At 46.9% G+C, this 27,731-nt stretch overlaps 2 protein-coding genes across 3 annotated transcripts; one reads left to right on the plus strand and one right to left on the minus strand.

The window, feature by feature from the left end:
• Positions 1-171: 171 nt before the first annotated feature.
• On the minus strand, positions 172-1,075 carry LOC135401657 (zinc finger protein 593-like). Its single transcript, XM_064634174.1, has 3 exons — positions 801-1,075; positions 635-697; positions 172-338 (listed from the first exon to the last, which is right to left on the minus strand). The coding sequence occupies exons 1-3, from the start codon at positions 992-994 to the stop codon at positions 215-217; spliced, it is 381 nt and encodes a 126-aa protein (XP_064490244.1). The 5' UTR covers positions 995-1,075; the 3' UTR covers positions 172-214.
• Positions 1,076-3,387: 2,312 nt separating this feature from the next.
• On the plus strand, positions 3,388-26,341 carry LOC135401652 (multidrug resistance-associated protein 1-like). 2 transcript variants are annotated; one of them, XM_064634165.1, is made up of 29 exons: positions 3,388-3,496; positions 4,216-4,395; positions 5,131-5,256; positions 6,047-6,184; positions 6,428-6,568; positions 6,641-6,702; positions 7,681-7,809; positions 9,203-9,367; positions 9,787-9,961; positions 10,667-10,921; positions 10,991-11,194; positions 12,776-12,922; positions 12,977-13,061; positions 13,274-13,467; positions 13,537-13,713; positions 14,182-14,349; positions 17,069-17,316; positions 17,730-17,907; positions 18,789-19,005; positions 19,722-19,866; positions 21,233-21,398; positions 21,808-22,007; positions 22,067-22,193; positions 22,480-22,581; positions 22,707-22,853; positions 23,364-23,522; positions 23,656-23,822; positions 25,210-25,404; positions 26,179-26,341. In XM_064634165.1, the coding sequence occupies exons 1-29, from the start codon at positions 3,467-3,469 to the stop codon at positions 26,288-26,290; spliced, it is 4,539 nt and encodes a 1,512-aa protein (XP_064490235.1). In that variant the 5' UTR covers positions 3,388-3,466; the 3' UTR covers positions 26,291-26,341. The 2 variants fall into 2 exon arrangements, with proteins under 2 accessions (XP_064490235.1, XP_064490236.1); XM_064634166.1 differs by lacking the exon at positions 9,203-9,367.
• The last annotated feature ends 1,390 nt before the right edge of the window (positions 26,342-27,731 follow it).

The following is a 27,731-nucleotide window of genomic DNA, read 5'->3' on the forward strand; positions in this document are numbered from 1 at the left end:
AAGACTGCCCGTGACAGGGGTATAAAAGAAGTGTACGGACGCAACCGGATTTCAAAAACGCCGTTCGAGGCTTCGTTTTCGAGCAAATGCTAGATAATCTCGGCACAGTGACCACCACTATGACCACCAAACGCGTTCGTTTGAAGTCATGTGAAAACACCCTATACAATGGCAATTTTACTGAATGGAATTTTATTCACACCAAAGTGTCTGTTTAAGTTTCCACCTTGCGTGGTTGCGTTTCCACTCTCTTCCTCTTGGGTGCACTGTAGTTTCCCATACCAGCAGCAGCTTCTGCTTCCTCTTGGGTGTATGGGTCTTCTTCTAATGCTCTCAACCTGAAAAGATTTAGTGAAATACATCTGTACATCGTTTCAACAGGGTACTCGGGCACCTTCTTTATCCAACATGCATCAGTTCATCTTACTGCAGAATGATTTTTCGTGCCAATTATCCGACAATCTAATCAGACGATGCAGCACGAATAAATATTTGTGGGGAATCCAGTGTAGTATGGACCCCCAAGGGACAATGTATCAAAATGGCAATGTCTTTATTTTTATATCTTTTTCTTTCGAAATTAGTACCCTGCCAGATTCCGTTTTTCTTTTGTAAAGCCCTCCCCAGTCCTCACCTTCGTTTGTGGTTCTTGCTTTTCATATGATCGTTCAACGAGTTGTTGTCGATAAAATACCGTCTGAAACCAATTAAAAGGGCGCTTAGTCGTAAGCAGACGACAAAAGTACGTCACAAGCTATCTTTTGTTCTGTTACCGAAGTTAGCAGAAGGGGCTGACTTACGCGCAGTGTAAGCAGTAGTACTGAGCTGCACCGGGCAAATCGTAGTCCACGTCTTGATTCAGCAATTTGTCCGCGTTTTCCGGCTTCATATCGTCGTGCACTTGGTCGAGGTCCTTCGTTCTCCGCTTCGTTTTGTCATTTTTGTGTGCTGCTGTGTACCCTTTGTGAGTCTTTTTTCTCGAATATCTGGCCATGCTGCAAATCTGCTTCTGCTGCGAATGTAAACTATTCCATGGAGGCCGCCATCTTGGATGGATACTTGGCTTTTCCCCATTGGAGCGGACGGTAGCTTGCGCCACCTAGCCTAGAAATGACACATTACTCATTACTGAAGATGATTATCTTCGGTGTTTGCACTGCCGGCGTTTGCATTGGAGAGAACTACATTATTCCTATACCACTATGCACGCGATCCCTAGCGAGTTTGATGCGCCCTCGTGAATAGCGCGTGACCCACGTAATTTCTCGGGTTTGCTTTGGTCACTTGGGGTTCAGTAATCAGCTTCGGGACGCACCGTTAGTTCCGCTGTTCAAGAGACGCACGACCACCTGCGCATGCTTCATTTTCTTTGTCATGTTCTGCCCAAGTAATCGCTGCTGTATTGCACCTGATCTACCAATGGAACATTCAACGCATGCCCCGCACTGCCAATGGAACACTTTTTGTCCCATCCCGGAGTAAAACCTTGACCCAGCTCTGCCAATGGAATGCGCCAATAATTTTGTTGATGCCAGCCAGCAGCCCGACGAAACCTGACCCGTTTGTGAATATAGTTTATGCAAACCCAACGACTAAACTAGCTGTGACCCCCCAGTGACCATAACAATTCAACAAACTGTCAACCAGTGAGGGAGGTCAACCAGGAGGTTCACGGGCCAGAAACCGTGCCATAACAACTATCAGCAACTTTAGGTTGATATTTTCAAGGCCAAATGGAGCAGGAACAGCCGCAACGTCAAAGCATGCGAGGATGCGCACCACACTACCCAAAATTTTGCACAGCGCCGCTAGGGGACGTACGACGCTGGCTCCACCTGCACGGTACAAGGAGCGGATAGGAGATAGAACAGTTTTCGCTTACTTACTTTGCGCCTATGTGCAAATGAATCTAAATTTAGTTCTTGCTTGCGCATACATGTAACCGAATAAGTCCTTCGAAACCCGGACAAGATAAGTCGGGGAGCAGATCGTTGTACTTTTACTTTTATTTTTTTTTTCGATAGCGTGCTTGTGTAGGGATCTCAGACTGCAGATGCATACTCTAAACAAGGTAGAAATAAGGCTGTTAATTTAATAACTTTCATTTTACCACGGCGAAATTTCCATCCTAGCATCCACAGACTTCGAGTGGCTTTCGCGCACTTACGGCTATCCCATTTGAGATCGTTCCTTTTAAATATGTCGCCAGCAATCAGAAGGATGCCAAGAAGAAGCACAGGCTATCGGCTGCGCCCAACCTGAGGCCATTTTCTGCGTGTGTACAGCTTGAAGCAGAGTTAACTTGAACGGCATGCGTCGTGGCCTAGCGACGCTTAGGAGAAATAGAGGGAAAGAGCGTTTCGACGGTCCCACTTGTGCTGCGGGGGTGTCCGCTTCGCCACGAGCAATCTTGACTGAGTTGTGGTTATCATCACAACGTTTGTTTGGGTTCGCGGCATTATGTTGCTGGCCGATATCACGTGGATGCGATGCCGTTATCTCAACGCGAAGGCGGTGGAGGAGGAGGAGGAGTGTCGTTGGGAGGAACCCGAGAGGTCTGCTTGCCTGATTAGGCGGCATGTTTCTCGGGAAGGGAAAGGTGGTGGAGAGGAAAGGGTGAAGTGGAAGACCGAGCGGAATCTGCTCGGGGGGAGGATAGCTGCGTCCATGGGCCGACTTCAGGGGAACTGTGCCGGCATACGCCTATTACACATCTGAGGGAAACCCAGGAAAAACCCCAGACGGCACAGCCGGCCCGCGGATTCGAACCGCGGACCTCCCAGTCTCCAAGCGCACGCGTTACCGCTGCGCCACCGGAGCTGGTAGCGAAGGCGGTCGCGTTCACATTTTCGGCATTCTGATGAAACAAATGAGGATGGAGTCGGCGACACATCACACGGACGCCCTATGCACTTGAACTCCCTTGAACTCCCGTATGCACGCGCTCCCTAGCGAGTTTGACGGGCCAACTATGCGCCAACGCCGAAAACGCTCGTTTTTATTGCTCATCGCCGGACCTTGGTTCTCAACACTGGACATAGGCGTACGTACAGAAAAAAAAAAAGGCACCTACCGCCTCTTTTTTTATTATTATTTTTGAAATTTCTAAACTAGCGAACCATCTCAAATGGCCAATGTCTGACAGCGGTTGAGAAGGCTGCAGTGAACGCAGAAAAAGGTCAATCAAGAGTCAAGACCATAAAGTTGACCTTGATTCACACAAGAACGAAGAACCCAATGAAACACTAATAAAGCATTCACAACGGGCATGCATCCGGAATCAGCCCTTAATGAGGTCACGAAATTGAGAACGAAATTTGAAGAGCTGAGCGGAGAGTATCAAGTGCGGCAGATAAGCTTCACTTCAAAGGCGTGACATACTGCACACATTATCTTTGTTGGTCGCCGGTGTTGTGCGGCTGGGTATACATTGCGTCTTCCGAAAGCCCGAAGAACAGTGACGACAATGGATTCCTTTTGCGGGTCCACATTTTGGGTGAGTTGCCTTTCTGTCTCGCAACCCATTTACTTGATGCCCCACATCATCTTGTAATAAAGTGGTTTAACAGTGGGCCTGATGATGATGATTATGATAGGAGCAAAAAATGGAGATGTGGGCCCACTCCCCGCGGAACAAGATACTCCAGATCTAATAGAGAAAGAAGAAGAAAAGAAGAAAAAAAAAACGTCTAAAACGACGAGCGCTCTGGAGAGACAGGGCTGTTCCTTCTATAGCTGAGTGCCTCTATAATATATTGTTGCGAAAACATTATCTAATTTTTATCTCTGGGGACGCGCGAAAGCGATTGTACGTGGGAATAATAAAACTACCGTATACCAGTTGTATATAATCGAAACAATTCAGCCTCCCGTATGCAAGAAGGAGATAATAAGTCGACTTATCCCATCTTGAGTATTTTTGTTCCAATAACATCTACATACCAGTACGTACCCGTCAAAGAAGATTTAGGACCGTATCATTGCAACTTACTGTACCGCTACAGAAGGATAAGTGGGTTATCTGTGTGGTCCGCTTTCTACCTCTTGCCGAGACACTCAGAACGGTGACCTTTAAGCCTGATATGCGAATTTATGAATCTGTGATATGGTCTGTGAATTAAAAATATATGAAAATTTTCTCTGGAGTTTGGAGTTTTCTTCCGACTACTGGAAAAAGGGTTTGCTTTCGATTTCTTGACGGCGGAAATGTTTTAGGATCCGCAACTAGCTTGGGAGGTTGGGAGCAGTCCAGACTTCACCACCTGCTTCCAGGAAACTGTGCTGCTATGGATTCCCTGTGGATTCCTCTGGCTTCTTTTGCCTTTTGAGATCCACTACTACAATTCTCGTAAGGACCGCTTTGTGCCGTGGACTTTCCTGAACGCCCTGAAAGTGGTAAGATCTCTTTTCTGTGCTGGTCCGCCATAACGGATGTGTGAAGAAAATCATTTGTAGCAGACGACACGCCGCTCCGTGACGCAAGTCTTTGTGACGCAGACGAAGCCAACACCGGCGTCACGGAGCGGCGCGTCGTCTGCTACACATTTATCGTGTTTGAGTTGTAACGCTCTCACGAAATAGGGCACAGCAAGACAAAATTCAACCGCCGTGTCTGTGTCAAACAACTCAGCGTACAGCTTGGAAGAAAAGTTAACTGAACGTCGGTTTTTTCTCGGCGGTTTTTTCTTTCTCTTTCTTTCTTTCTTTTTTTTTTGTATTTTCTTTTAGGCGCGACACCCCAGCCCCACCCCAGTATTCATTCTGAGTTCCAGTTCGCTGGTCGCGGTAGTTTCGGTATCGCTCGAATGTGCTGGTGAAGTGGTTTGGATTGGTGCTGCTACCGGCGCATGCACTCCGCCCCCCTCTGAACGGTGACCACCACCTGACCCAGTGAACGACCCTTCTGTATATCACACGGAAGTCAGCAGAAGAAATCATGACGTGGATTCGATTGGATACTATTTGGATACTATTGGATTGGAAGGTTGTAGCCGAAATGCCGAATCCACCGTATCGATCATGACAGGGACTGGAACCGAAACAAATATCGGTTCGGCGGTTACAGTTACGATGTCTTTCTTTGTTGTGTACACCAGGTGATTTGCGTTGTAATATTTGACTTTCCCCAAGGTTCTTCTGTTTCTGCTATGCATCCTGTCCATCCTGGAAATTGTACACGCGATGCTCCTCTACGGGGATGGCCTGGACGTGTTCCCCGTCACATACTACGCCCCTTTCATCCGTCTGGCCACCTTTGTGAGTATACAGTCTTGACACGGCCATACTATTTGCTATTATTTCTTTGTCTATTAAAGTGCCACGGATTTACGGCGAAGCGACGTACGGGACTGGGTCTTCATATTCGGTAAAACATTAGGTTCCCCTCACCAGAAAGGCTGTTCGACAAAGAAACCGACCCTCCCCCCCGCAAAAAAAATAAAAAAAATAATAAAGGAGGTTCTGCATCCGCAGTCTCTGTACGTGACATTGTTAATTCGCATGGTGATACTCGAACTGCCATTAATGACCTATCATTAGAAATCAGAGTGTCATCAGATGTCCGGTGTGGCAGACATTCAAGTAATTACGCCTGCAATACGCGATTGACGGTAGCCAGATTGATCACGTGCGCGTTTTCGTTCGTCCGAAGCCCTCCAGTGTATTCACGCGAGCGACATTTCCCCAGAAGCGGAAGATGCGAAAAACATCATATCCCGCGGGGAATATCGCGCTACACATCCACACGATATATTCCGTAGCAGACGACAGGATAACACGCTGACGGTGTCGTCTGCTAAGTGTCGTCTGCTAAATGCGCAGTTCGCCACTCCCGATATTCCGCACCGTGTGAATGCTCAACATAACAAGGGACGGAACTTCGGCTCTGTGAGCAGTGTTTTCGCTTTTTCTTCCACTAGAATATTCCGTGAGGATGTCGCTCGTATGAAAACACGGTTACTCTCGTTTAGTAGCGTCCAATGGTGGATAAATCATGTCGATAAAGACTCGACTCGACTCACTGACACATGACTGAAACGACGTGCAGTTGGCTGCCCTGGCACTGGTTGTCACAGGTCGTCGCCGTGGGGTACACACCTCGGGAGTGATGTTCATCTTTTGGCTTCTGATGACTCTTTCTTCGGGTGTTCATTATCGCTCCATGCTCATCAAAGTCTTCGGCAAGGTAGGTATTCAATGCTCCTTTACAATGTCACCACTGAACACCTTCTAAAATTAGCCCATTCAATAATACAGGGCGTTTGCTTTATCATATACAGAATTTTTACAATAAAATTGAGGGCTACCGAGATGCGGCTTTTAGAGGTGGGTTATGTAGCCAACGGGACATCCTATGGGTACCAGAACGCATGACCAGTATATCTGAGCTTTTCAGACATGACGCCGGGTTTATTTGTCTCCTCTTTAGGGTGAAACGATATCTGAGGACCACTTCGCCTTCTACTTCACGTTAGCCATGATTTACTTCCCTTTGATCGCCGGGGAACTTCTTCTCAGCTGCTTTGCCGACACGAGTTACCCCGTCGATGGAGCTCCGAAAAATCCCAGCGTTTGTTTTATTCTTTAACTGATAGTTAGCGCCCACAATCCCTCAATCAATCAATCAATCGGTATCTTTCAGCTCGTCTGTCCGGAAGCCACGGCATCATTTTTGTCACAGCTGCTCTTCTGGTGGTTCAACGGGTGAGGATATTTTTCCGGTCTTTGTTCTTCAGACGGACAACTTCTATGGCGTCTGCCACAATATCATGCCCATTAAATGGGCTCTGAACCCATTTCGAAACTTTTAAAGACACACGCACAAATAAATGGGATGATGATGTGGCGGGTGACTCACCACCGTTATGGCGGTACACTGTCCCATTGCTCTTGTGGAAGGGATGAGAAACGGATGATGATGGAAAAGTGTCATATCAGAGTTCGTCCATTACCTTTAAAGTAATTACTATGTAAACATTGATTTATGTGCACTAAACACGCACATCAAAACGCTAGGTTTCTGCGGTCCCCCCTTACGAAGCTACTGCACTCCGAAGGTCGCTCGCTGGACGATTCCCTCCTTCCCTCGCCCTCAACTCATCACCTCTTTCCCCGTTTTTCGAGTGACGTTTTATCGCGGAGAAAGGAAGCGCACATCTTCCTTCGGTTTCCATGACGACGTAGGCGGTTCTAAAGAGGGAGCGGGTCACCGGAGAACTGCCTACTTCGAGCAAGCGGGCACGGGTAAAACGTCACTTCCCGTTTGCCCGTCGGCGTTTTGCGGCGCAGTTCGGCGCCACCGTCGGAGGTGGCTCGAAAAAAATCGCAGTTTTAAAAACTCGATAGCCGGAAAACCGTTCAAATTAGGAATGTGGGACTTTGCGTGTCGAATTCGTGGACTACAACGATGGAAACGGAGCCATACATTTGGTCGGTTGCATGTGGTTTCTCAATCTACAACCGCCACCAAACAACCGCGAAAAAAAATACGAATAAAATTTAAAATAAAAATAAACGGTCTGCAGGGATCAGTATCTATTTCCTTCTCGCGTGTCATACAAGCCAGCAGCGAGGAGGGTAATGCAGTGTTTAAGAGAGAGAGAGTAGTTTTTCGTTGTTGTCCCAGAACCCACTCATGCTCAGCTAGCTAATAACTTGACGCCTGCTTATTTTCATTTCCAGCATGGCTATTCTGGGCTTTATGCGTCCCCTCCGCATGGAGTTCATGTGGAAGTTACAGAAGCATAACCAGACCGAAGTCATCGTGGACAAATTCAGTGTGCAATTCGAGAAAGAGAAGCAGAAAAGAGGGTTTGTCTGGCGACAATCTTGCTTTAGGATTTTTCTCTTTGCGCAACTTGGGGCGCAACCTGATGGTTACAACGTTCGCGCGTTGGTGGTAGCAGTGACGTCCCGTTAAGGGGACGGTAACATCCGTTCCAGCCGATTTCGAAACTGTATAGTGTCATTTTATTCCTCGTGCACCAGTGACCACGTTGTCCAAACTCCCACGAGAAATGGTGGCGTTAGCTTGACTGTCATTACATTACGAGGAAGACGCCGGATGTTGAGAGTATGCCGCGATTCCCTCTCTGGAAAAAGGCGAAAACGTCATTCCCTACACCACCAATCAGAGCGCGGCCTTGAGAAAAGGAATGCCATGGCCGTCTGGACGTCGCCTTTATCCTCCTCTCACTCCTCCTCTAAGGGGATGACGTCACGCCACCAGAGACTCTACAGCTGATCTTTAAAATTGCTTTATTTAATTAGCCAACTGGATCTTCGGCCGATACCGAACACTAATTACTTTTTACACTAACTAATTACCCGTTTAATTACACTTAACTAAGTAACTAATACAACTAATACTAATACAACTAATTAACTAATTACACTAATTACCCGTTTCCGCTCCTTCACGATATGATCTTTTCACCTCTTCGGAGTACGCTGCCCATAACTACAGTCTCTTAGTGGCGATAACGACTAAAAATATTTCATTTACGGACTCAAAATTCCTGAAAAGGTGGCTTCGTGTTGCACTTTAGTCTGCGCGGGGATGCACGCGCACACCGGTCGCACGTCATGGTTAAGTTATTAACGTGCTATTATGTTATTATTATTATTATTAAGTTATTATTATTGACGTGTGAAAGCACCGAATGATTTAAAATACATTGCAAGTACCTGAGTAAGTTGTCACATTTTACAGCTACTCTAACCGAAAGTGGTAACAGTTACAGTTATAAGTTACTTTTGTAAAAAAAAGTAACTAGTTATACAGTTACCAATAACTTGTAACTTATTCGCTACACAAGACTGGTTGCACCAGGCGTTGGAGAATTGAAAATATTTTTTTCCCACGTGTCGTTATACTTGGCAAGGTGGAAACCCTCTAACGACAGAGGAGCCGGCCATTGTCATTGGTTCTTGAGAGCACGTGTCTGTGTCACTGCATGGCGGAGACGCGCCCCCCTATGGCAGGAGCCGGATGAGTTTCGGCGGTTTTGACATCCTATACGCTATGCCTGTTGCCACCATTGCTGCAGAACTTTTCCATTTATTCTGCGTACATTGGGACGTGACAACCCCCACGTTGATTCGCTCCACGTTTCATCATTGTATGTCTGTCTGTACATCGCTCATAGTCCCAGATATGCTACCATCAGGGAATAAAGAAACAATATTCATTGTCCTTGACCAGGGCGGTGCGTAGCAAGAAGCCCGATGACAAAGGCCAGTTCCCTGTGATGTCCCAAGTGGGCATCATGAGTCCCCTCCTGCGTACTTTTTCTTTGGAACTCGTTGTCATCGCCCTCCTCAAGTTTCTGGCCAGTGTAATCACCTTCGTCAACCCTCTGGTGCTTGAGTGAGTCCTCCTGTCCTAACTCAGTAGGTGCCATCACCTCCCCCAAATATGTGCTTACCTGGCCTAGACTAACCTCACTTGAGGTGCGCTAACGTGTACCTAATATGACATGATCCAACGATTGTCTACCTTTCATAAAATAAAATCAAGTCAGGTTTAGTAAGGCCGTGTTCCTGCTGCTGTAGAAGTTGCTTCAGAAGGTGTTATTAAAATGGATATCAAAAATGTTGTAGACCACAGAATCTTATAATTTTTATATTTTTAGGTGCGGTATATGACCCTCTTTCACTTCCACGCGTTATTTGACTTTTAAACACACTCACTAATTTTTAAAAGCCTCAAGCCCGTCTACGCAAACGCATCCTTTTTACTCTATCGTACTTTGCAGTACGTCACAAAGTCACCTGTTGTCTTTACAGCATGCTCATCGGATACGTCAACTCTGACGACCCAATATGGAAAGGTTTGCTCTTTGCTTTCACAATGTTCTTCGCCTCTATGATGGAGTCGCTACTCAATGGCCAATACGATTACCGCATCTTCTGTGTGGCTATGCGCATGCGCTCAGCCATGATCAACGCCACCTATCAGAAGGTAACTACATATTGCTTTCCTGGCATATTGCTTTCCTGATTGCAAAGCTAACCCCACGTAACAATACAAAACGAAGAAAGAGCTATATTTACCTCGCGGCCTGCAACATTTTGCTGCTGAACATACGGCCATGTAGCCTCTCGTCGTGCCCGAGGGAGTTGCTCCGGATTAAAGGAGCAGTGATGTGAAATTTAACTTGGCTCGGAACCCTGTCTAATTAGAGACGTCCCTGATAGACGTCTATAGACGAACCCCCCCCCGATAGACGAACCCTGTCTCATATATATCTGCGGTGTATTATAAATGCGCAATGAAATTTACAAAAGCAGTCGGAGAAAGCGGCTGCGGACACGGTCCTCGTGTGACGTAGGGAAGCCCCCGTGCCTCTTTTTCTTTGTTTATTTCTTCTCAGCTCACGCGCTGCTTATACTCGCTTGAGCCGCGCCTGCCTATAGTTCACGAGTCACATGCCAGGGGAACATGCTACGCCACGAACTTCCCTCATTCTCCGATCGGCGCGCGCCAATGCACAGCCGGCGCCATATTGGCGCCATCTATTGAATATGTAAGGAATCTTCTTCGGTCACAGAGCATGCGCAGAAGCGTTGTGAAAAAGGTCCATGGCGCACTGATAAGATGTTGCTGAGCAAAAGACCGCTCGATGTCCTGGAAGAGTCCTTAATGTCACGAATGTCCTTGTTCCAGGCGCTCAAATTGTCGAACACAGCTCGTGGCAAATTCACAACCGGGGAGATCGTGAACCTGATGTCTGTGGACACACAGCGTGTGATGGACTTCGTACAAATGTTCAATCTGCTTTGGGTGACACCCCTGCAGATCGGCATTGCCATCTATCTACTTTGGGGTCAGCTCGGCGTGGCAACAATGGGAGGTGTGGGCGCCATGCTGCTCTTGATGCCCATAAACGGAGTCATCACTGCCTACATACGAAAGTACCAGGTATATAACAAACCGTTCCGATGGGGTGCAGTTCTCTTGTAGTATACAACGGGCAAACGTTCTGAACAGGTGGCCTTGATGAAGCAGAAGGACAAGCGTATCAAGCTAATGAACGAGATCTTGGGAGGCATTAAGGTTCTCAAGCTGTATGCCTGGGAGCTGCCTTTCCGAGGACGTGTCGAGGACATTCGTGAAGAGGAAGTGAGATCTCTCAAAGTTCAAGCCTACCTCGGCGCTGCAGTTACGTTCGCTTTCACGGCTGCTCCTTTCGTGGTCAGTTCCATTTTCCGGTGGTTTTATGAAGGGAGAATCTCTCTCGTCCCTGTGTCAGCGTACCAAAAAGGCGAACATCTTCTTAGCAATGAGCTTAATAATAATTATTGTCAAAATTAATTAGAACATTACATTAATACATTAGAACATTAGGGACCCAGTGTACCAACAACATAGCGCCATTTACTCAATTTAATTAAATAGATACATAAGTGCTTTATTTAGACATTCTATGGATTACAAATTATAAGGCGGGACCGCTAGGCACGCCTGTAATGCGGTCCCCGTAAAAATTACAGTGATGACTACTAATCTGATACGCCTAGAAAAAGCACAACAGTTTTTGCAGGACAATGGAAAAAAATATGATCAGAAATAACTTTGCCAAGACAGTTTCAGCGTAAATACATACACAACAATAAGCGTTACAAAGGAGGAATAAATAGAAGAAGAAATCAATCACAACAGATGCCGTTTAAACATCTCGAAACTAGATACTTCTCGTACCTGTGACGGAAGACTATTCCAATGCTTTCCCGCAAAGTAACAGAATAACTGTAGACCATAATTCGTGCGGGGCTGGGGAAGCGTTACACAAAATTCACTATTTCTGAAGCAATACTGACTAGCAGCATAATTAACTGAAATTAATGATGAATTGACCATGTTGTGCAAAAGTTTAAATAAAAGTAACAAACATTTGTATTTTACTAAGGAATAGATGTTTCTAATGCCCAGTAAGGCGAAACAAAATGTAACAGACTCATATGGGGGAGTCCCATCATAATACGCAATAAAAAATTAACTCTTTAATTAGGGGATTTTGGGCAAAAGCAAGATAACAGAATGCCAAACATAGTTGAAAGTCATTCCATTAAAAAAAAATCGTAAAACGTTCACGTCCGTTGAAATATCCATTTATAATTTTGATATGCAAATGAACCGAAACCGAAACAGCGCCGACCGGGAGCGCAGGGAGCACAGCACCCATTATACGTCAGAGGGCCGCGTGGTTTGCAGCGATAAAGATGATTGGAGTAGGTAGGTGTAACCTGCTTACCAGATGGCGTTGCGGCCCAGATAAACCTCCTTCGATTTACTTGGCCCTCTCCTGGGGCGCACTCTTTCGGTTTCGGCTCATTTGCACCCGAGCGAAATTCAGTGATAGATATTTCATGGCACGCGCTCGTTTCAGAATTTTTTTAAAAGAAAAGATGAGATAGCTTTCAACGAGGATTGTCTCTGCTGTCTCGCTTTTGGCCGAAATTCCCTAATTAAAGAGCTAATTCATAAATTTTAGGTAATTAGTCATTTTTGTTGTTACGTACTCTCTATGAAATTATGTCAGCCTGGTCGTAAAACCAACTTAACTGCAAGGACGACATCTATTCTGCTCTCATAGCCTTTTATAAAAAGTTTGTAAAGGATTAACAAAAAAACGTCCTGTATATGATGGAAGGACATCGTGTTCTACATAACCTTCTGAAATCTACCCACGCACTGCTAATGGGGCTCTAACAAGGCCGAAACTGCTGTCCAGTGTTTGCGACTTTTGACATATAACGGAATGTGTATTTCCAGGTAGCTCTCGCCAGTTTCGGCGTCTTTGTGATGCTGGATCCTTTGAATGTCCTGGATGCTAACAAGGCCTTCGTGTCCCTTTCCCTGTTCAATATCCTGCGAGTTCCCATGGCATTTCTTCCCATGCTTATCACTTACACGGCTATGGTGGGTGAGTGACGCCTCGAATAAACATAATCTATGATGTATTTTTGCTTCCAGTTCTTCGTCTCTCTGGCGCGTATCAACAAATATCTGCGTTGCGACGAGCTCGATCCTGATGCTGTGCACCACAGTGCTCAGGAAGGTAACAAGTACCCATTATCACCACTCAAATGGGTTCGAATCTTACTGCATGTGCCTTTTCACCAAATGTCAATGTTTAATCAAAGTACATGTTCGTCCCTCTATGTTTCGTTGCCTACTACTTGACTCGTTAATCGCTCACTCCATGTGAAGCCAAGTGAAGTTTTGACACGGTATTAGTACAGAGAATAACAAAAAAGACTCCGTATGCAGAGGAGCCCGTGGTCATGTCCGAAGGGACCTTTGCCTGGTCAAAGGACGCTTCCCCGACATTACACGACGTCGGCCTGCGTGTTCCAAAGGGATCCTTACTGGCAGTCGTGGGCTCCGTTGGCAGTGGAAAGTCTTCCATTCTCTCTGCCTTCCTCGGGGACATGGTGCGCCTCAAAGGACGCGTCAACGTCAACGTAAGGCTCTCAGTTGTGGAAACCCAGTGGAAAACAGTTCACATGGAAACCCCATGAAACCGTTTGCAGGGATCTGTGGCTTACTGTCCCCAACAAGCGTGGATTCAAAATGCCAGCGTCAAGAGCAATATCCTCTTCGGTCAAAGATGCGAGCAGGGACGCTACGAGCAGGTGCTCGATGCCTGCGCTCTCCGGCCGGACCTGGCCATATTGCCGGGGGGAGACGAGACGGAAGTTGGGGAGAAGGTAAGGAGAAAGGGGGAGAAAGGAAATGCCCACAGGGCAAAACAAGTGATGAAAAGTTTTTACGCAAAGGTTATTTATTGGGCCTCGCGTCTACCACATTCGAAAGGAGCTAAAACTTGTTCCTTATCCATTCATCCCCACGCTTTTCACTTCCCTCGAAGATGAAGGCTTATGATTTCTTTCTTTTCTTTTTTTTCTTTTTTTTTTCTTTTTGAGGAAGCTAGAGCAAGGTGGTGTCCACTCCCGAAGTTTTAGTTCGGAAGCGGTCGTGATAGGCACGGTAAAAACCGCAGCAACGCCGCTAAATTTAGCTGAGTTCGGTAAATAATCAGAAACGTTAACAACAACGGTAACAAAAACTGTATATTGCCGAACTGTTACGGTAACGATGGGAAAAAATAGACACATGGCTTGCTTGTACGATATTTTGAAGTAAAAAAAAAAAAAAAAGAGCTGGCATTTTCACAGGGCATCAACCTTAGCGGAGGACAGAAGCAACGCATCAGTCTTGCACGAGCTGTCTACAGCGGATCTGACATTTATTTCCTGGATGACTCGTTGAGCGCCGTTGATTCTCACGTTGGAAAACACATCTTCGACAAAGTCATAGGACCCAAAGGACTGCTTAAAGACAAGGTAACATGTTCGGACAGATGAAAAAGAAAAGAAAAGAACGGTGAAAATGTAAATCCCGCTAGAAATGGGCCTCTCTGTCTCCCGTCTGGCAACATTGTTGCTCCGCCTGCGCCATCCACACGGCACGGCGTTCAAACCGAAACTGCTGGCACGGACACGGTGTAAGAGGGGTGTTTCTTTTTATTTTTTGGCTGCATCACATTTTTTTTATTAAAAAAAAGCTATGAAAACAACAGCGATGCCGTTTTTGCAGTTGAGTTAAAGGGCTAAGCGGATATCCACTCCATGAGACTATGTAACTGCTAGGTGACCAATTACCTAAAATTACGAGGGGTGTTCAAGTCAAACCGGGACTTTTCATTTTTCGCAAAAGTAAAATAAACTCACAGGCGAGAAATTAGTTCACTGATGTACGGCCGTCTCGGAACCGTTTGCACCACTCAACCGCTTTGCTGCGGCTAAGTGTATCGTGGCCATACTGAACCTGAACTCTTCTGTGAATTTCAGATGACTTTACGCCTTCATTCACGAAAAACTTCGTGACAATTCGCTGTTCGATGTGCGCGCTCACCTCGTTGTCGGCCATCTTGTCTAGCAGGTGTCTTCTGTTTTGCACAAACTTTGGACCACCACGTGGTGAACGCGGAGGCCTGTCGCGCGTGAAAATGACGAAAAAGAAGTAGCGCGAGCCATTTGTACACTCGGGAGACAGAAAGTCCCGGTTTGACTTGAACACCCCTCGTACACTTATGCTTTCGGCTAAAAGCGAAAACTACCAGAATGGAAGACGATGCTCGTTGAAAGCTATTCTATTTTTCGAGTCCTCTGGAATGAGCAGGTGCGTCGAAATATCCATTGCGGAATATTGCTATGCAGACGAACCGAAACCAAAACAGCGCGTCCCCTTCGCCGACGCAAGCTTATCTGGGCTTATCTGTCCCGCAGATGAGCTCCATGCAATTATCTCCAATCACCTCCATCGCTGCAAAGCACCTGACACTTTAACGTGGAATGAGCGCTGTGCTCCCCGCGCTCCCGACGGGCACGGTTTCGGTTTCGGCGCATTTGTACAGCAAGATTCGGCAATTGATATTTCAACGTACGTGTTTGTTTAAAGATAATAATAATGGCTTTCAACGAGGATTGTCTCCCACTGTGCTATCTGCGCTTTTTCCTGAAAGCATTTCATTAGAGAGTTAATTAATGAATTTTAGGTGTACATCTAGGGTCGTTACGTACTCGTACAAGCTCGTCCGCATAGCCGTATAACTCAACTGCACCGTGATAGCTGGTCATACCCATTCGCGGACCGCGCCGATGCTCGGAGACGAACAGTCCTTGCGGTATCATTTAGATAAATCATGAATGAAGCTGAATACAATTAACTGAGGAGTCAAAACTAAAGCACGCTATCAAACTGCAGCATATAAGTAAATAGTATATAGTACGCAGAAGACGCATATAGTTCCTATTGTGACTTGCAAGCGTCACATTCATAACATTCAAAAAAAAAAAGGTCATATTGAATGTTCAAAGAGAACACGTACGTATTTTTTTTTGGGGGGGGGGGGTAAATGTTGTCTGTTGCATGTTGTGTGTAGTCCTCAAAACAGATTTCAGAATATGCAGAGGTACTAAGTTTGGTAACGGTCCCGAGACCAGACATGTACAAGATACTCAAAAATGTATTTAAGATAAGATAATAAATACTAATGTCAGAAAGTAATTAAGATAGAGTATAAATACATGAAAATTAAAGTAATTAAGATAGAGTACAAAATACCTCAAAAAGTACTTGAAATACAATTAAGATACTATTTATCCTTTAATGCAAAAAGTCACCGGTCAATGCGGCAAGTCGCCGCTATGTCGCATGAATCACCTAGACCCCGCGCACTAAGCTAGCGGCCGCTGTGTGATAGGAGTCATCTAAACACAAGTCCCAAAAAGATGACAAAGAGATACCACATAACTCCACTAAGTATATGTGACCCAGAACAAAGCAAACTTATAGATGTCCCTGCTCGGCGAGGTCAGAATTCGACTTCACCACATATAACAGAACCCTCACTGCCCAATAATTAGTACACACGGTGCAAGACCTCTAAATTGAGACTTCCAAGAAGGGCCAATGTCCGGGTCTAGAGTTGTTATCCGGGTCAAGTCTGAGGGACTCAGGTAATTTCCACTGAACAAGCAAGATAATGGAAAGACAAGACACAGAAAGTTTAACAGGGAGATCCAAAATATGTAATTAGAGTATTGAGTAGAAAATACCATAAAATGTATTTTAAATAGAGTACAAATACACAAAACAAAAAGTATTGAGTAGAGTACCAAAATACCGCAAATTGTATTTAAAATAGAGTATTTTAAATACAATACTCCAAATACGTACAAGTCTGCCCGAGACATCCTAAAAAAAGAAGGGAAACAAGAAACGAGGGGTACCGAACACAGAAACGGAAACGTAACGAAAACGAAACCAACAATGGTAGTAACTGAAACAAATATTGGCCAGTAACGGAGACGGTAATGGAATCGAAAATAGATTCCTCTACCTTTCCCTGCCACTATAGGCAAAGCGCTACAGAAGGAAGTGGTGACAACTTCTGATGCCACATGAATAAAAAAACAAAAGAGAAAAACGGAGTTACAGTTACTAATTTAATGTAATTTAGTTACAACACAAGAGTGAGAAAAACCTGTTTGAACGTAGACACGCATCTTGGTCACCCATCGGCTGTCGGTGCTCCCAGAAGTGGGTACCATCGTGGTCCTCAAGGATGGACGGGTGTCCGACGTGGGCACCTACAACGAGTTGGTGTCGCATTGCGGGGCCTTCTCCGAATTTCTGGTCCAGTTTCTACAGCACGTGGAAGAGACACAGGAAGGACCTTCCGACGAAGACCTTCAGCTAGTGGGCGAGATCGTTGCGCAGGTGGGGGCACCTCCAGAGCTAGTCAAGTAAGTAGAATATGTCTCAGCAACGCTATTCCCGCACCTAACCAACGCCATATAGCCGCCGTTCATTTTACACGTGTTCTCTGTGGCGTCGGCGTTTTCTCGATAGACCTCTCCCTCTTTGTAAACAAATGACGTCATAGTGTTCGACAGCGCCATCAGTTTGGTATCAAGGTAGTATCAAGTACTACCAAGTCATCAAGTATCAAGGTAGGTAGGTGGTAGAAGGCCTCAGCAACGCTATATGGTAGACAACTTAGTACGCATGTTTCCCGCACCTAACCAGCGCCACATAGCTGCCGTTCACCTAACACATGTTCTGCGTGGCGTCTGTGTTTTCTCTTTCGTGCACACCATAAGTCCATAACCCCCAGGAAGTTGGCCATAATGCTCTTTTTTTTTGTTTGCATTTTCAGGCAGTGCTCTCGGTTGAGTGGGAACGAGAGCGATTCGGGATCCGATATAGAACGTCGAAGCAAGCCACGCACTATATCCGGTTCTGCGGAACCATCTTTGACACCTATCAAGGAGAATAAGGCGGCCCCCGCGGCCGGAAGCAAGCTCACGGAGGACGAAGTAGCCGAAGTGGGATCGGTAAACGAGCTTTTCCGGCCAATATATTGAGAACGCGGATTTAATCGATTACTATTATACGAGTCATAAACCCCATTGCTCATTGGAGAAGTAACGAAACGAAATAGTTTAGTCGCATAACAAGAAGACAGGATCCTTGGGAATAGGCTCTGACGCTGGAAAGATTGTAGGCATGCATAGATGGTAGAGATGTCATCGAGGCTTTGGGCTTCTAGCTTGAAAGCAAAGCAAAGGCCAGACAGGCAATGCAAAAAAACAAAAAGGCGAGAAAGGCATCAGATATGGGCGTCACTCCACTCCCACCCCACCCCTTTCCCTAGGGAAACCCGTGGGTAAGCGCTTGCGCCCAACTCAGCCCCCGAATTGTGGCCAGCTGTACTGGCGAACCAACACCATCTAGATTAAGTGACGCGCTAATCGACGTGCCGTAGGTTACCCCAATAAAAGTCCGCCAATCAGAGCTAGGGTTTCAGCAGTCATAGACACGAAGGCGATCCACCATAAACAATACTGATAGCCACATACTTTCTCTGCTTGAAATCGCTTGTAATGATGTCTGAGGCGTACGGCATCACGCCTTTCTCTGCCCACCTAGTGACCTTTCCTCCCCCCTTTTTTTTTCAATAAACATATCCGCCGCCCCCCCACCCCACCCCCCACCCCACACGCACAAACCTAGTGAGAAGAGCAGAGCACGTCTCCTTCAGCAACGAACCACCACGCCCCTCTGTTCCTCGCTGTCTCTGTCCACTGTCTACACAAGCGTATATCTTCTCCAAACTGTCTTTTCATTATGTGACCAAAGTATATAAGCTTTAGTTTCAATACTTGGTTTCGTCTCGTAATAAGCTACAGCTAGACATCCTGTGTTGTGTCTGCAGGTGAAGTGGTGGGTGTACTTAGCATACGTGAAGGCGATGGGCACCTGGTGCACCATCCTCACCCTGTTCGCGTACGCGCTTTCCCACACGTTCAACATTATGGGCAGCCTGTGGTTGAGTGCATGGAGCAATGATGCCCTGGACCCCTCTTTGCTGGGAGACACACAGCAGCGAGACTGGAGGCTTGGCATGTACGGCATGTTTGGCGCCGTTGAGAGTGAGTTCTTGTCTTCGCGCTCCAATTAGAGGACGTAGCAACAATTCATTCCAATGTTGGCGAGACAAAAAAAAAAATATTGAGGCCGGCTTCGATGGCTCAGTCGGTAGCGTGTTCGCCTTCTGATCCGGAGATCGCGGGTTCAAACCCGGCCGAAGACGATGACAACATGGTGGAAGGGTACAAAGTTGCTCAGACACGCCATCTTCCGCGAGGGATTAAAGTGTGGTGTGTCTGGATTTCTACGCATGTTAAAGAACCCTCAGGGGGACAAAACTAATCCGCAGGACCCCACCACTGTGGCGTCGTAACTGTTGGTAACATGTATATGTTTTTTTGTTTTTTTTTTTCAAGTCCTGCCCCGGCCCCCCTCCTCACGTCTCCAAGTGCTAGCTGCCGTCGGACCTTAGCTCGTGCGGGCCCTTTAATATGCCCGGGCTCTGGGGCTCCATCCCCGACTGACCTCTCCTGTATCCGGCCATTAGCAGGGGACGCCACGACGTGACGTCACGCTGGACATCTGGCAGGTTCTTTAACGTGGGCACATCCCTCGCGGTAGACGATGTACCTGAGTAAGGTGCACCACGCACCAGGTTTTTGTCATTTTTGGTTGATCCCTTTTGATCATCTGCGGTTATATTGGCTACTGTTCCACCGGGTTGATCAAGAAGAAGAAAGTGACGTCTTATAAATACTTTTATATCTCGTTTTGACAGTTGTCTTTGTGCTGGTGGCAAGCGTGTCCCTCAACCTAGCTTCGCTGAGAGGCAGCAAGATCCTGCACAACAAGATGTTACAGCGAGTGCTCAGGGCACCCATGTCCTTCTTCGACACCACGCCTATGGGAAGGATCCTCAATAGGTATGGGTGGATCAAATATAAACGAGACTTTCATTTTATATTTTTTTTTAAGTTTGCAGTAAGACCAAGTGTGCATTATTTTTCTACATAGTCTCCTGATGTAGAAATGCATTTTCCCCAACGGGTCGTTAGCTTTTTGATCCCCTCATCATGAAAAGAAATGGGTTGTGTCAGCAGCCAATCAATCAATCAATCAATCAGTTGCGCACAAACTCCTCCACTGCGTCGTCGTCGTCGACTCGTTGGCTTTCCAGAGCTTCTTTGAGTGGCTCAAACAAAGTCACAAGAATATCCGTCAAGGCTATAGGGAGGATGTTCCAGTGGCGTCTAGCCCATTTCCCTTAATTTTGCGCATGTGACGGGTGCAGTGTGGGGTCTGGTGTTGTCCTGGAGGAGAATCACTTTACGTGTTGGCTGGTCAGGCCTTTCGCCGCGATAAGCAAGTTTAACCTCCCTCAAAAGTTCACAGTAATATGCAGCGTCGAGGGTGTGACGATCAAAATGCAGCGCTAATAATAATAATAAAAAAAGCTGTTGCAAACATCTTGGCTTTGACAGTGGCCGCCTCATCTTTCTTTCTCCATTTCATGCTTGCTTGTTTCGAATCAGGCGTGAAGTGGTGTACCCAAGTTTCATCGCAGGTAACGACGCATTTAAAAAAATCTGTCCCTTTCTTGTACAAACCGCGCTGATACCCACTCACAAACGTGCCAACTTCTGTTCTGCAGTCAAAAGACGTGGGACCCATCGGACAGACACTTTATGGAGTCCTATAGGTCCTTTGTGATTATGGATTGAGTGCACCAATAGCATGTGCCTATACCTTAGAGCAAATTTCGGAAACCTTCAAACGTCGGTCTCCCTCCAGAGGATCACGAATGGCTTGAATGTTCTGCTCCGTAATGCTCGTTCGTGGGCGACGTTCACCGCTTTCGTTTTCAACCTCGTCACGTCCTTCCACAAATTCCTTATGCCAGGCAAACATGCCAGGCAAACACACGCGGTCTTGACAGTGTTTGATATCCCCGAACTGTGCCGTTAATCTGTGCAGAATTTCGGTCGGTTTTACGCCCTCACGAGCAAGAAACTTTATACGTAATAATACGTTGCGCAATCGACGGGTGTACCTCTCTCTCCAGACATCGTATGACGGACTACTGAAGAAATGTAACGAGACCGGCCGGTTTCTCACGTGACTACTGACCCACCTACCTAGCACGTGCACAAGCCGCAGAGCGCCCCAATTGACAGAACGCGCTCTACAACAAAAGTCTCGTTTTTTATTTGATCCACCCTCGTAATACCACAGTGTCTTATGCGCCTTATTTTCTTTTTCTTTTTTCAACACAATTTGTGCCATCTCAAGGTTCTCGAAGGACGTGGACACGACAGATGTGACGCTGCGCTTCAACCTCCGCATGTTGCTGTTGCAGTCCTTCCGCGCGATAGCATCCTTCATCCTCACCTCGATGCAGAATGCACTCTTCTTGGCCTTTGTCATTCCCCTGCTCATCCTCTACTATTTCATACAGGTGTGTGTGTTGGACGCGGTACGAACCGTCTGTTATCGAGAGGTCGCGTTTGTATTATGCTAGTTCAGCAAACACGGACGCACTCTATACATGAACACGATGGAAAGACACAATACAAACGGTTCCATCGTTCAAAGGAACAGTGAGTGTCTCTCCATGAATCTCCCGTTGTTGGCGGATTTTGAAACAAACAACATGCGCGAAAGCGAACCTCCATGGAATGTCCTTCTGGCATACGCAGCTTCCAAACCTCCAAGAGTCGCGTTATGAATGTCCCGCAGGATGTGCCCCAGCTGTGTGTGATGTCTGTGACGTTAATGACCTCCTTTGGATCTCTCTGGGATATTGATGTTTGCATTGTGGAACGTATAGGTCGCTAACTGTAACGTAATACGCGTGACACTTTCAGAAATTCTACATTGCCACCTCGAGACAGTTGAAGCGTCTGGAGTCTATCTCCCGTTCCCCGATCTACGTGCACTTCTCAGAGACGGTAACCGGTTCGAGTTCGATCCGTGCCTACGGCGCTGGTGACCGCTTCGTCGCGCGCTCCAACGAGCTCACCGACATCAATCACGCCAGCTACTTTCCCAGTCTCGCCGCTTCCCGGTACGTGCATATGTTCTACTTCTCCTTGAGTTGAGCCTGAAAGAGCTATTGTCCAACAGGTGGTTGGGGATTCGTCTGGAGTTCTTGGGCTACACTATAGTCTTCGTGGCCGCTCTGCTGGCAGTCCTGACGCGCGAGACCCTCTCGCCCGGCCTCGCTGGCCTCTCGGTCAGCTACGCTCTCACGGTAAGTCGCGATGTCATCTGGACCTTGGATTGCGCAACTGGTTAGAAGAGTGTGAGCATTATTACATCGCTCCGACATAGGCGATAAATTTAACGGCTATTTTCCGCCTTCTGCGAAAGAATATCCGTCAGTGACGAACCAAACGTTTAGCTATAGGGTTTCATCGTCCTACGGGTTTGTAAATGCAGCTCTCCAGAGCCTAGCAGGTCGCTGATGATATCTGTTAACGATCGTTCCTCAACCGACAGTATGGCAAGGTCTGTATCAGCCGTCCTTATTTTAACAGGTGACGTCCACCCTGAACCTGCTGGTACGAACAACGTCAGACATAGAGACAAACCTAGTCTCTGTGGAAAGATGCCTCGAATATTCCAGGACACCCGAAGAGGTGGGCTCTTAAAGCTGTGCTTACACACTTTCTATGTACGACGTACGGTTGGTGTGTGCAGGTCACCAGCAATGGGGTACAAACTCCCCAATCAGAATCATTAAAATAAGGTTGTTGTTGCGCAGGCTGCGTGGGAGAAGCCCCAGAAGAAGCCGCCGACGCAGTGGCCCGCTGCGGGTCGCGTCCAATTCGACAACTACCGTGCCCGCTACAGGAATGACCTGGACCTGGTACTCAAGGGAGTCACGTGTGACCTGCAGGCAGGGGAAAAGGTATAGCCCTTCTTTCTGAGCACACGTGTGTAAATGCACTGTAAACTGAAAAACACCCTTATGGGTGTAAATCGCTTGTCCTATAATTGACTCCTCTTTTTACACCGTATGGTCTGGAACACCCTTTTTAGATGGTGTATCCCGTGTAAAACGCCCTTTGAAAGGGTGCTTTTCCTCGAAAATGCCGTCTTTTGCACCCTTTATACACCTTTTTAGGAGGGTGTTTAACGATCTTACACCCTCCTAAAAGGGTGTTTAAAGGTTGCAAAAGAGGGCATTTTCAAAGAAAAGCGCCTTTTCCAGGGGTGATTTACACGGAATACACCCTCTAAAAAGGGTGTTCCAGACCATGTACGGTGTAAAAAGAGGTGTCAGTTATAGGACAAGCCATTTACACCCATAAGGGTGTTTTCCAGTTTACAGTGTGGATGCAAAAGATGGACAATGCCTATGGAGCTTTTAGTCAAGTTGCGCTGGTTGTGCTGGTGACGTCTTGTTGCCCATCGGTAGGTTGGTGTCGTCGGGAGAACTGGCGCGGGCAAGTCTTCCCTCACGCTGTGCCTCTTCCGTCTTATCGAAGCTGCCGGTGGGTCCATTACCATCGATGGCGTAGACATCGCCACTCTAGGTCTGTACGACCTCCGTTCCAAGCTCACCATCATCCCTCAGGTATATACATGTTACAAACATCGGTGCCGTAATGCATGCCTTTCTACCTTTCGTGACTCCTCAAGGACCACAATAACGACACGTACCACATAAAGAAAATGTCGGCCGTCTGACCCCGCGCTTAATTTTTCAGGACCCAGTTCTCTTCAGCGGAAACATTCGTTCCAACTTGGATCCTTTTGAAGAGTTCAGTGACGACGAAGTGTGGTTGGCATTGGAGCATGCTCATCTGAAAGACTTTGTCGCTGGTCTAGAGAAGGGTCTACAGCATGATGTTACCGAAGGAGGAGATAACATCAGGTGACTGTGGGCTCAGATGGGAAAAAAATCTGTAGTATACCAAGTAGACTAGTAAATCTATGCCAGCGCCGTGTACAAAAAAAAAAAAAAAAGGAAGTATCGTCATTAAAAGGACAATAATGTGCAAAAAATTGTCTTCGTGCGCGGTATCAAAGATCCCGTCACCATGACAGTAACACAAGAGGAGCAAAACGGAGCAGTACGAGTCATATTGCAGGTGCGTGCGCACCATAATCTACAGATGTGTTATGGCTCTCTTGTCTTGCATGTTCTGCTCACTACCCACTAGACTATAGCGACCATGTCATAATTAACACACATGTCCTGTATGAGGTGCCCGTCCGCACGATCCGCTAGGGGGCGCTACTCAACGGACCGCGAGATCTACATCATGATTGGACGATGGAAACTTGAATTTTGAACACGCAGAAAGGGACGTATACGACTACCGTAGCAGACGACAGCAACGGCTCCGATGACAATGCCAATGAAGACGCGTAGAACGATGATGATAGTCAACTTAAGAAAGAATCGTCTCTCGTGGGACATCCACCGTTCGTACAGCAGCAGCAACAACAACAACTTTATTGCGAGATGATGAATGGCGAGTTTCATCGCCAGGGGGCGACACTCTACACCATTGCTGGTGGTGATGTGGGGAATGAAATAATGAGCCCCTTCACAATAAGGATCGAAGGCCTTATGGTATCCAGAAAGGTGAAGAGAGCTTTGAGGGCAGAGTGTTGGGGAGCTGGATTTGGCCGGGGACCAAGCAATTTTGAGAGAGAGAGAGAGAGAGAGAGAGAGAGAGAGAGATAGGGGAGGGGGAGGGGCGAGAGTCCAACTGATTAAGAGGTCCGGAGAGGAGTACGGTTGGGGAAGGTGTGGGCAATGGAGAAGAAGGTGCTCTAGATCTTCTACAGCACCGCGACGACAGCATCGGAGAGAGTCAACTTGCCTCAAGCGGTAACGCCACGGGACTGTAAAACCCACATCGAGTCGCATTCGATGAACTATGATCCGGTATCTTGACGAAGAGGTGTTTCGAGGCACGCGGAAAGCCCGCGTTGGACCAACTCTGCTCAGCATAGCTGGGAGGAGAATGTCAGCTGTCCATTGGCGGGAATTCAGGGCTGTCACGAGGCGCCTAAGTATGGAACGACGACCTCCTCTCAGTAACGCAATACTCGTCCGTCTCCAAGATGAGAGAGAGAAAGCTTCTTGTTTTTTTTTTCTTACTTTTGAAAGAGTTTTCTAGGTTCCTCGGCACACATTCCAGATCAATGTCGGCACAGTGTGACTGATTGAAAGTGCCACGGAATAAACATGGCGTCCTTCGCGCAGTGCGTGACAGTTTGGTGTTCTAATTCGTACTTGTTGTATATAGCGTCGGACAACGTCAGTTGGTGTGCCTGGCACGTGCCCTTCTACGCAAGTCCCGGATTCTTATCTTGGATGAAGCGACGGCGGCCGTCGACATGGAGACGGACGAACTCATCCAGCAGACGATCAGACGGGAATTTTCTTCCTGTACCATCATCACCATTGCCCACAGGCTCAACACCATCATGGACTACGACAGGTGACTGCCCTTTGTTCATCTCTCCATGTAATAGCAGTATGGAAGAAGAGTGCCTTTACAGGGACGGTCGCATCCGCTCCAGTCGACTTCGAAACTCCCAACGAAACTCCCAATCGAAAATCCCACGCGAAATATTGGCGTAGTTTGACTCAGTTTGACTGTTATTCGATGGAATACATGACAAGAGCAGACGCCTGGTGTTGAGAGTATGCCGGAATTCCCCCATTGGAAAAACGAGAAAACATCATTCCCTGAGAACCAATGGGGCCACGGCCTTGAGAAAGGGAATGCCGCGGCCGTCGCCTTTCTCCTCAAGCGCTGCCCTCTCCCTCCATCGCTTAGGCAGTGACGTCATCCCGCATGAGCCTCTGCAGCCGCGGTAGCAGCGCAACAAAATCCGCACCAATAAACAAAAAAAAGCTAAGTAGTTTGTCCACCGATGCTGAGCATAATGGTATCGGTTTCATATATGGGCTTCAGGATGCGACCGCCCTTTAAAGGGACAGTGAAAGACTCATTTACAAAATTTTCGTTTTTGGCTTTCAACGCATTGTGCCACAAGTAGAGTGCGCAAAGACAATGATGACCTCTAGCGCGAAAGGGAGGTCCTTTGTCTGTCTAGTCCCCTCTATATGTGTGACGTCAGTGAATAAAAGACATAGCAGTGGTTGCGGGACTGACTTTGTAGAAGATGCTATTTTTGTGTGTATGAAGTTGAGCAGAAGCCAGGTTAGCAGTGTTCATGAAGTGGTATACTTTGTGATTTATTTTCAGGGTTATGGTGCTGGACAGCGGCAGCATCGTGGAATGTGCCCCGGTGGAGCAGTTGCTCAAGGACGAAAAATCTGTCTTTTATTCCCTTGCCAAAGATGCCAACCTGGTCTGAGCTGCACCATTTTTGTAAACTTTGTGTATCAATATAAAATTACATGCTGGTCTCACGTTTCGTGTACTTTGCGTACATCCGGGGCGATTCCGAAACTTAGCCAAAACTATACCTTCACGAGCATACTGTACACGCACAACCGTCAAAGTTTCATTCAGAACAACCAAGTCGTTTTCGAGGAATTTGTCGAAACGTGCCGTAATATAGCAGACGACGAAACCTGCGCTTCACTCCCATGCAACGTCACGCATTACGTCATCCTGCGGGTAAGTCGCCGTTGTCATGGCAGTTGCAACCAGCAGAAGGACCTTGGGATGAGTCATCCCCTTTGCTCTCGGAATGGGGACGCTCAGACGTATACATCCGCGAGCGGAGAATGTAGTCCGTGCACGTCCTGAAAGTCGTCAAGTGAGTGTCGTCTGCTAACGCCGGTGCACGAGTTCGCGCAAAAGCAGATGATATCTGTATCCTATCACGGACTTTCCCGCAAGGCGACGAAGCCGTTTTTATTGTTGCCAACACAGATCGCGGCATGCTCCACAGACTTTATCAATTTCATTCGGTTATTTAGTAACCGTGACGTGCTTTGTCGGGTAAATTCGCAGTGTTCCGTTTTCAACAAAGGGCCTTCGAATGGTACGCTTTATGAGAGGGGTAGGAGGTACCACCGCAGTTTCGCCCCACCCTCGAATTCCACAAAGAATGCATTAAACCAGAACACTAACCCATTCGTCAGCAACCAGAACATTAAAATGTCCAACCCTCGAGCGTAATTGGGTAGTAATTACTATCCGACTCTTCCTTTATTTGGGCGAGGTTTGCCTGGCAAGCTTGTCGCGTGTCAGACAAGTTCTATTAGGAAAAATTACGAACGCGTACTGTAACCTAAGAGACTTCGTGTTGTGTCTGTCCTTTCGTGTTCCCTAGTCTCGAGGTTTCACATTATGCATCATCTTCACCAGCTCGCTTGCTTCCTAGCCATTTTTTTCATTGGCGTACCGTAACTTTGTCTTACCTAGGACCCCTAAATAAGTGTGCACTGTACTGAACGACTCTTATAAGCTTCACTTTAGCAGATACCATTTAGCGACACAAGTTTAACCGAAGGCATAAGCACGAGAGCCGCCTCGAAGGTACTACCCAAATGTTAACACGTGCTTGGTAGAGGGCGCTTCCGCGACTGGAGAAATTATGTTGCAAGGAGCGGATCTGCTTTAGCTGCGAATGCAAGTTATTCCATCGAGGCCGCCATCTTGAATTATCCTATGCACACGCTCCCTATAGCGAATTTGACGCGCCAACTATGTACCAGCGCCCAACGCCGAACACGCAACAACAACGACAACAAATTAATTAATGATAATTAATGAGGGAATTCGCCACACGCAGTCTTTGACTCTCTTGCCTATTTCTCGTCCCCAATAAATAATTTGCTCATCGA

This window comes from Ornithodoros turicata, chromosome 7 (assembly GCF_037126465.1).
Source record: "Ornithodoros turicata isolate Travis chromosome 7, ASM3712646v1, whole genome shotgun sequence".
Lineage (NCBI taxonomy): Eukaryota > Metazoa > Arthropoda > Arachnida > Ixodida > Argasidae > Ornithodoros > Ornithodoros turicata.